At 48.6% G+C, this 10,000-nt stretch overlaps 1 protein-coding gene across 1 annotated transcript in view; it reads right to left on the bottom strand.

The window, feature by feature from the left end:
• LOC117809882 (IQ motif and SEC7 domain-containing protein 2-like) overlaps positions 1-7,176 on the bottom strand; it is a gene marked incomplete at its 3' end in the record, with an annotated part of 11,619 nt that extends 4,443 nt beyond the window's left edge. The window contains 12 exon segments of the mRNA XM_034679391.1: positions 1,252-1,377; positions 1,468-1,607; positions 1,765-1,931; positions 2,111-2,233; positions 2,392-2,550; positions 3,711-4,450; positions 4,598-4,649; positions 4,738-5,187; positions 5,269-5,351; positions 6,060-6,149; positions 6,265-6,438; positions 7,141-7,176. Of these exon segments, the coding sequence (XP_034535282.1) occupies positions 1,252-1,377; positions 1,468-1,607; positions 1,765-1,931; positions 2,111-2,233; positions 2,392-2,550; positions 3,711-4,450; positions 4,598-4,649; positions 4,738-5,187; positions 5,269-5,351; positions 6,060-6,149; positions 6,265-6,438; positions 7,141-7,176 (2,340 nt within the window).
• Between the last annotated feature and the right edge of the window lie 2,824 nt (positions 7,177-10,000).

The raw sequence follows: 10,000 nt of genomic DNA, 5'->3' as shown, positions 1-10,000 counted from the left end.
CAAAGACAGAGTTCTGACATCATCAAAAACAGAATTCTGACATCATCAAAGTCAGAATTCTGACATCATCAAAGACAGAGTTCTGACATCATCAAAAACAGAATTCTGACATCATCAAAGACAGAATTCTGGAATTCTGTCTTTTGCTCCCCTCCTCCTTTCCTTTCCTCTTTTTGCCCCTCCTTTTTTTCTGTCCTCCTCTCCTTTCCTCTTTCCTTCCCCCTCTTTTTTCCTCTCCTCTCTTTTTTCCTCTCCTTTGTCTCTTTCCTCCTCTCCTCTCCTTTCCTCTCCTCCTTTTTCCTCTCCTTTCTTTCTTTCCTCTCTCTTTGTTCCTCTCCTTTCTTTCTTTCCTCTCCTCTTTATTCCTCTCCTTTCTTTCTTCCCCTCTCTCTCACCTCATTCTTTTTCTCTCCTCCTGTTTTCCTTTTTCCTTCTCTCCTCTGCTGCCTCTCCTTTTTTTTCTCTTCTCCTTCTTATTCCCACTTTCCTTCCATCCTTCTCCCCTCCTCTTTTCTTCCCTCCTTCTATCCTTTTTCCACCTTCCCTCCTCTCTTCTTTCCTTTCCTCTTCTCTTGTCTTACCTCTTACCCTACTCTTTTTTCTTTCCTCATCTCTTTCCTCTTTCCTCCTCTCCTTTCTTCTTCAAAGACAGAATTCTAGAACACCTGCTGTTGCTCTCCATACAGACTGTTTCTCCTGCTGACACCTGATTGGTGGATACTCCTCAGACTACAGACAGAGACCAGAACCCTTCTCAGACTAAAACCCAGACCCTGAGATCCAGATTCAACATGTCTCTGAATCAGAATCTGTAATTACAGGTTAGTTGTAGCTGAAAGTAAAAAGCTTTGTCAGGTCTGTCCTCAAGAGGAGAAGAAAACTACGTCTACAATGTTTGTTTGTTGAATGGAGGTGGGATCCATCATTTCTGATGCTGCGTTCAGGGAAGTCAGGAAATCTAAACGCTGATTGTCTTTAGTGACACAGCATCAAGCAGATTAGTGTCTCAGTGTAAATGTTTGATGTAGAACAGATTGTTAGCTGCTCTTCATGCAGAGATCTGTTTATAGAGAGACAGAAATCCTCCTCACATTAACAACCATGGGAGCAGAGAGGTCATGACGCTCCTGCTGTTGCTCTCCATACTGACTGTGTCTCCTGCTGACACCTGATTGGTCAAAACTACCTCAGAGTTCAGGTTCTATGTTTTTATGTAGAATCTATAAATCTATAAAAAGAGAGTCTGATCACCATGAGTAGGTCGTTGAACAGGAAGACTTCTCTCTGATGGATGCCGCTCCTCTGAGCTCGGTTCGGATCGGGAACCTCAAACAGCTGACAGCAGCACACCAACCTACGATGAGGCAGTGACAGCACCTGCAACACACACCAGCATGGTTTTAACTTTAATTTACCTCCATTAAACATGTAGAGACTTAAAGATGTTTGTTTGAGATGTCTGCTTACCGGCTTCTTCCCGACCACCATCCTCTCCACCGCCTGGACCTGAGACACGTGGTCGTCGTTGGTCCTCAACTCCCATTTCTGGATCCTTCCATAGATCGCCACCAGGAGGTCTCGAGGGATGTCCTGACCGTTATCAACGCCTGAGGGAGGATATAAAATCAGAATACAAACAAGTAAGAAAGCTAAACACTTCAAGGTTTAAGGATTTCCTCTGGTCCCCCTTTATCCCATGTTTATTCCTGCGACTGAAAATCTGTTAATGGGACACCAAGAGTTAGAGCTGGTGTCCCCACTGACCCCGCAAGTTCTTGATGAAGTCCTCCAGCTTCATCTTCCTCTCCGGCTTCACGTTGGGGCTGTACATGTCCGTGTTGAGGAGGATGATTGCAAAGGCCAGGATGAAGATGGTGTCTGGATTCTGGAACTGCCGGATCAGCACCGGGTTACAAACACAGTACCGCTGACTGCAGAGAGAGAGGGGGGGGAGAGAGAGAGAGAGGGGAGAGAGAGAGAGAGAGAGAGGGACAGGAAGTGGTTGGAATAAATCTTTTTCCATTTATGCTCTCAAATCATGATGTCGTTTTTTGTTAAAGCATTTGGATCAGGAGTAAAACCTCAGAGAGATCCTGAACTGTGTCTGTACCTGAAGGCCTCCACGAGCCGCTCCACCCGCTGAGCTTCACCCTGAACTTTAATCTGAGCCTGAAACTTCCTCAGAGCGTCGTCCAGATCCATCCCTGAGAAATCCATCTCATCCAGGACACAGCTGCACACACACACACACACACACACACACACACACACACACACACACACACACACACACACACACACACACACACACACACACACACAGGTGTTAGCTTTAGCAGGAGTGTGTCTGTACAGTGTAGAGCTCAAACTGAAAGTGTGTGTTGCACTGACTCGAGGACGTCTTTGTTGAACTGCTGCCGGCTGCCCAGGAACTCCCCGATCATCTGCCGGCTCAGACCTTTCCTCTCCAGGATGAACCTCGCGATGCCGACAGGTGTGTCTGACACAAAGCCCCTCTCGATCAGGTACTGGATCCCCTTCTCCGGCTTTCTGCAGATAAGAGAGGACAAGAGTCGGCTTCAAACTTTCCTTTTTGATAAAGCTTATAGTAAGAGCTGGATCGGGCTTGGACCAGGTCTCAGTTATGCTGCTATAGGCTTAGACTGCTATAGGCTCAGAATGCCGTAGGCTTAGACTGCCTTAGGCTTTGTCTGCTAAAGGCTCAGACTGCGATAATCTTAGACTGCTATAGGCTCAGACTGCTATAGGCTTAGACTACTATAGGCTTAGACTGCTATAGGCTTAGACTGCTATAGGCTTAGACTGCTATAGGCTCAGACTGCTATAGGCTTAGATTTTTATAGGCTCAGACTACTATAGGCTTAGACCGCTATAGGCTTAGACTACTATAGGCTTGGACTGCTATAGGCTCAGACTGTGATAGGCTCAGACTATTATAGGCTCAGACTCTAATAGGCTTAGGCTGCTATAGTCTTAGACTTCCATAGGCTCAGACTGCTATAGGCTCAGACTGCTATAGGCTCAGACTGCTATAGGCTTAGACTGCTATAGTCTTAGACTTCCATAGGCTCAGACTTCTATGAGCTTTGACTGCTATAGGCTCAGACTGCTATAGGCTCAGACTGCTATAGGCTTAGACTGCTATAGTCTTAGACTTCCATAGGCTCAGACTGCTATAGGCTCAGACATCTATGAGCTTAGACTGCTATAGGCTCAGACTCTAATAGGCTTAGACTGCTGGGGGAACTGACACACTAGGATCCTGTCTTTCCCTCTCTCTCCTCTCTGCCTGTCTCTTACTTTAACTCTTCCTGTCCCATTAAAGTTACTAACCATAGACCTTTCTGGAGTCCCTGAGCTCCCTTGTCTCGTAGGTTCCTCTGGATCTCTGCTGCTGTGGACGTGGTCCAGACTCCAGCTGCTACAACTACTACTATCCGTCTCCCCACTATCATCTCTCTCTCTTCATCTCCCTCTATCCCTCTCTCCAACACGGTCTCAGCAGATGTGTGTCTAACATGAGTCTGGTCCTGCTGGAGGTTTCTGCCTGTTAAAGGAAGTTTGTCCTTGCCACTGTAACTTGCTAAATGCTGCAAAGGTCTCTGCTCATGGTGGATTAAGATGAGATCAGACTGAGTCCTGTCTGGAAGATGGGACTGGATCTGATCCTGGTCTTGACACGCTCTTACTTGTTGAACAGGTTGAGTCCGATGCGATATTGCCGCCGCTGCACCACGTCGTTGTTGAAGGCGGGGGAGTCCCAGCTGTGGTGGCTCTCCCTCTGATAGGTCTGCTTCCCCAGCGTGGCTCCTCCTATCGGCTCCCGCAGGCTGTCCCGCGACGAGGAGCCCGAGCTGCAGTTGTTGACGGTGGTGTCGTCGTTGGAGTTGGTGGTGGTGGAGTTGACGCTCTCGTTGTCTCCGTCCGAGCAAAGGAGGTGGTGGTGGTGGTGGAGGTGAGGGTGGTGGGCGAGGTGCTGCTGCTGCACCTCCATGTTCTGGAGCGCTGAAGAGGAGGAGGAGGACAGAGGGGAGGGCGTGAGGGGGGGAGGCAGGGGTGAGAGAGGGGTGAGAGGAGGGACAGGGGAGGGCAGAGGGGAGGAGGGGGGTTCTGGGTAGCCGTGGTGGTGTTGGTGTTGTTGGTGTTGGTGCTGTTGGTGTTGGTGGTGCAGGTGGTGGTAGTGGTGCTGGGCGAAGTGGTGAGCGTGCTGCATGTAGGGAACGCCGCCGTGCACGTGGTGCATGTGCATGGGGTGAGGCTGGCTGTACTGCGGGTGGTGGTGCAGGACAGTGGGTAGGTGGGGGATGGGTGGAGGGTGAGTGTGGGGGTGTGAGTGGGTGTGTTGGAGCGGGTGAGGCAGCGGGTGAGAGGGCAGGGTTCGGGCTGAAGGCATCGGTAGCGGGACGTTGGCGGGGGAACGGGTCTGTCCCTGCGCCGTAGCGACAGAGCGTCCGTTGGGTTTGTGTTTGATCGTCCCCTGCGGAGAGTCGGCCTCGCTGCTCACTCCTCCTCCTCGCTCTTCCTCACCACTCTCTCCTTCCCCTCCTCCCCTCCTCTCCCCTCCTCCTCGGTCCACTCCTGACGGATCTTGTTCGTACACGAGGCGTCCGATGGATCCTCGCTCCGACCTGAGGACGAGACAGAGAAGTTAAGACGTGCTCCCATCAAACAGTGACAGTGTACTGGAGGAGAAGCTCTCTGATTGGCTGCCCTCACCTGTCACTCATGTCCACTGAGCTGTCACTGGGCGGTTCTATGGTCAGGACGGGAAGGTGTCCCCCTCCTCCTCCTCCTCCTCCTCCTCCTCCTCCCCCTCCTCCTGCCCTCCCTCTGTACTCCACTCGACACTCAGTGCAGGGGGTGCTGCTCCTGCGGCTGTTACTGCTACCTCCCTCCGTCTCCCTGCTGTCCTCCCTCCCCCCTGGACCCCCTCTTCCCCCTTCTCCCCAGTACTCTGTGTCGGTGCTGGAGGCGGGGCGGGACAGCGGCGAGGAGGGCATGCAGCCTTCGTCCATGTAGAGGGTGACGTCGCTGAAGGAGGTGGCGGTGCTGTCCTCGTGCATGGCGGCACCTCCGCCCACGCCTCCCACTCGGCCCGCCATGCGTCTGGAGGACGTGTTAGCGTTGCGCCACGGGCACTCCCTGTAGTCCTCCTCCTCGTCTTCCTCTTCATCCTCCTCCCCTTCTTCCTCCTCCTCCTCCTCTTCTTCGTCTCCCTCCTCCTCGTCCTCCTCCTCGTCTTCCTCTCCCTCTCCTCCCGCTTCTTGGGAGTCTTCACGGCCCGACTGGCAGGTGAGGGAGTCGTCCATGGAGTCGGCTAGAGACTTCACCTGCAGACGGACACAGAAGTTCAACAGAGTCAGAAACTTGAGGTGCATTTGGACCAAGAGTTCCGGGGTCTTTTAGTCCCCTGAACTAAATTTAGACCCTGGGTCCACCGGTCGAAACGCACGTAGTTCAGGGGTAAATAAAAACAAACCCATTCTCTGATATCACTTGTTAAAAGACTGGCTTAATGTGTTATTTGTTCTTTGTTTGAAACTAAATGCTGCTGTGTTTGCCAGGACGCCGCTGTAAAGAGTGTTTGGTTTCTCAGCAGGAATGTTTCTGGTTTTATAAAGGTTGAAATTGTATGCCTAAGACTTTCTCATGTTTATTTTATGCACTTAATGGTCATTCAGCCTCTTTAAAGTACTTTCTCACTGTCTGTCATGAAGTTTGATCAATTTATTTGGATCCACATAAGACACAAGAAAGATCCAAAACACATGTAACATGAAATTAACATCTACAGAAATTATTTGACTTCAAACTAAAGACTATAAGGAAAATAAATAAACAGTTATCTTAATGATAATAACAATAATCATAATAACATCAACAGTTATATCTACAGTATATTTGAAGGTCTGAGAGTCTGCTTTAAGAAACTGACTCACAGACGTCTCACCCCTCATCCTTAAAGACATGTTCAGGATCTGTTTACCTGTTTAGAGAAGGAGTCCTGTTTACCTGTTTAGAGAAGGAGTCCTGTTTACCTGTTTAGAGAAGGAGTCGTCTCCAGTGTCATCTGACCCCCGCTGACCTCCTGACCCCTGACCCTGCGGCTGACGCTCATCAAAGGAGTACTGGACAAAACCACAACAACAACAACAAACACGTGTTTACATGAGCTTAACGTGCTGTAAATAAAGTACATATGTGAACATGTGTGTGTGTGTGTGTGTGTGTGTATCTGTGTACCTGCATCCTCATGTTGGACAGGATGATGCGGCGGGTCATCCTGCTCTCGGAGGCGGAGCTTCGGAGGCGTTCAAAGTTCTTGTTCATGCGGTACTGCCTGAACGCCGTCTGGATCGTCCTCGCTGCCCGCCGAGACACAAACGGACCCCCGTACTTCCTCTCCAGCATCTCCACCTATCAGGACGCAGCATCAGAAAACAGACATTATATAAACATTATAATCTAGATGTGTAATCCCTCATGTCATGTTTAAGCCGTATATAAAACTTCTCCATGAGTTTCATGCTGGGCTGTACGTGTGGACCAAAACAGCCTCATCCTTCACCCTGACTTCAGCTGATGTGTGAGCTGATGCAAGAACGCAGCAGGTAAAAACCAGGAACACACACTGACAGCAGGTGATTGAAGGTGATGACATTGGTATCATGCAACCGGTGCAATCCTGGCGCTCGTGATGAAGCTGCTTCCCAACCTTTTTCTGATCCTTTTCTAGTCACCCGAGATCCCCACCGTGAATTTGAATCTGCCCACCATCTTGGATATATTATAAACATTGCGCTGTGATTAGCAGGGCCCTTTGAAGGGATCGCCCTTCGAACATTTTCTAGAAGTTTTCAGGACTGCACATGTGAAATCAGCTTGTTGTTTTTGGAGAATGTCTTTTAATCTAGCGTTCAGAGTATTGTGGTGACGATTCAAGACTGTGACGGGAAGACAGGCTCAGATTTGAAGGCCGTGATGATGCAGTTCAGTGTTTCCCACACATACAGAATACCTGGCTCCACTCTCGTTAAAGGAATTAATCATGTGGTGCTGGTGGCCTAGCGGTCTAAGTGCTCCACGTTTAGAGGCTACAGTCCTCGTCGCAGAGGTCACCGATTCGATCCCCAGCCGGTCGACCATTTCCTGCATGTCTTCCCCCGCTCTCCACTCCCCACATTTCCTGTCTCTCTTCATCTATCCCATCCATTAAAGGCAAAAAAGCCCAGAAATATAACTTTGAAAAAAAAAAATTAATCATTGCATGTAATAAGTTATATTTGGTGGTATGGGTCTGTTCTGGGAGCTCCCTGCCCTTCCACATGCCTACATGGAATGCCAAAGCCTGAGGCAGGGAGAGCACACCTCCTCAAGCCAAGGCAGGGAGAGCACACCTCCTCAAGCCAAGGCAGGGAGAGCACACCTCCTTAAGCCAAGGCAGGGAGAGCAGCAGCAAAGACCCCTGGGTACAGAACAGAGCGAGCATCAGTGACGATACATATGACACTGGTACAATCAGACACAGCAGACAGGAGGAGCTGAGGGAGTTATAAGAGCAGCTGATGTTCTGTAGGCCGAGCTTGACTTAGTGGCACTATGCTCCATTTTTGGCGGGCAGGGTGTATCTGCAGACTACGCTCTTTGTTTTTGCCTGAGGATCTCAGGCAGGCTGCATCAGTATCTTCTTTTAAATCACAGCTGAAAACATTTCTATCCAAAGGCCTTCTTGTTATATTGTTTATCCACAATGCTACACTTATTTTAATCTCCTTTTATTAGTTTTATTTTATTCACTCATTGTTTTTATTTGTTTTCCTGATTTTTAATGTTTTATTGTTTTAATTGCTTTCAGTAGTTTCTCTTTGACTCTTTTTCAGCTGTTCCTCTTGTCTTTCTAGCTCTATATGTCCCCCCCATGCTTTGTTTGTTTTTATTTGGATGATAGTTGTGTTACTTTGATGTTTGATGTGCTTCTGAAGCTGCTGCTGATAAATATTATAAAAAGATCAGACACACAAACAGAGAGGAGAAACAGTGTGGGAGGCGGGGCGGGACAAGCTGCTGTGTGTGTAAAGAGAAGAGAGTCGTCAGCGTAGTGTGTGAATGTGTGAGTGTGTGTGTGTGTGTGTGTGTGTGTGTTGAGGTGGAGGGTTAACAGAACTGAAATAAGATAAGTTGAGCACATTAAAGTTGTCTTGAAACCAAAGACTGTATAAATATGGACGTAGTATCCGTGACGTCACCCGTCTGTTCCTGAGCGCTGTTTTGAAGCCAATCGGCGGCCATATTGGAAGTGCTGAACTCAACCAGGCAGAGTGTGATGTAAAGGGGCGGAGCTTGAGCCTCTTAGCCAACAGCTATGTGTTCCCGACCGGGAGTCACGTCAGTCATGTCCTTATATGGGCAAAAACTCAGAATCTTAATATCTTCTGAACCGTCACATTAGAAAAAATCCCCCCCCTGTACAGTGTGTGCCGATACAGAGATTAGCTTCGTAGGGCCAAGCTGTTTTTGTACCAGGCTGTAAACATGTTTATTAATGCTGCAAAGATCGTCTTTTTCCCATTCATGTCTATGTGGTTTCCTGTGTTTCTGCAGCCAGCCTCAAGCGGATTCTCGATGTATTGGAGTTTAGAGCACTTCTGCATGGGCTTCATCGTTTGAGACCGGAGGTTACCGCTTGCTGGAAACACACACTTGAAAAAGTTTGAGAACACAGTACACCTAACATGTAGATGGATGACCTGACGTATTACAGGACAGGACTCTGCCACAGCATCACTCTGCAGGCCCTGCAGTATATCCTCCCTGTATGAACCCTGCAGTATATCCTCCCTGTATGAACCCTGCAGTATATCCTCCCTATATGAACCCTGCAGTATATCCTCCCTGTATGAACCCTGCAGTATATCCTCCCTGTATGAACCCTGCAGTATATCCTCCCTGTATGAGCCCTGCAGTATATCCTCCCTATATGAACCCTGCAGTATATCCTCCCTATATGAACCCTGCAGTATATCCTCCCTGTATGAACCCTGCAGTATATCCTCCCTGTATGAACCCTGCAGTATATCCTCCCTGTATGAACCCTGCAGTATATCCTCCCTATATGAACCCTGCAGTATATCCTCCCTATATGAACCCTGCAGTATATCCTCCCTGTATGAGCCCTGCAGTATATCCTCCCTATATGAACCCTGCAGTATATCCTCCCTATATGAACCCTGCAGTATATCCTCCCTGTATGAGCCCTGCAGTATACCCTCCCTGTATGAACCCTGCAGTATATCCTCCCTGTATGAGCCCTGCAGTATATCCTCCCTGTATGAACCCTGCAGTATATCCTCCCTGTATGAACCCTGCAGTATATCCTCCCTGTATGAACCCTGCAGTATATCCTCCCTGTATGAACCCTGCAGTATATCCTCCCTGTATGAACCCTGCATGAGGAGGATACACTCTGCTGGACGGCTGCAAGTTGAAGTTTCAGACGCTGAATGACAAATAAATCGTGTTTCCTTCGAACCAAAAAGCACTCCTCCAAATTGATCCGTCTGCGTTCCCATTAAAACACCCACAGGAAACAAATAAAGACTCCTCTTCATTCACCGCTGATTTTATTTTTGGCAGGAACTCAGAGTCTATTTTTGGCCGTTATTCAAGTACAGAAGTGTTTGCAGTGCAGTTATAAGAAACGACAGACAGCTCCGGAGGTTCAGGGCTCACCCCTGGTTTGTGGTCCTGACAGGTCTCCTGACAAACCTCTGCTACGATGTTTGAGTTAGAGTCTGATCCTGACATCTGAACGTGAGGCTGTGTTAAGAATAAGAGTGTCCTCCTTCTCTTTTCCTCCCTGTTGTTCCCCCTCTTTTAAAGAATATTAACACCCAACACTAGAGCTGCTGTTCATCACAGTTAAATATGGTATTAAGCAGCGTTATTAAACTGCATGTGAAAGCCCACAGGAGAGGAGACT

Source organism: Notolabrus celidotus, unplaced genomic scaffold (assembly GCF_009762535.1).
Source record: "Notolabrus celidotus isolate fNotCel1 unplaced genomic scaffold, fNotCel1.pri scaffold_511_arrow_ctg1, whole genome shotgun sequence".
NCBI lineage: Eukaryota > Metazoa > Chordata > Actinopteri > Labriformes > Labridae > Notolabrus > Notolabrus celidotus.
The sequence above is the reverse complement of the archived record's forward strand: the minus strand, read 5'-3'. Positions and strand labels throughout refer to the sequence as shown.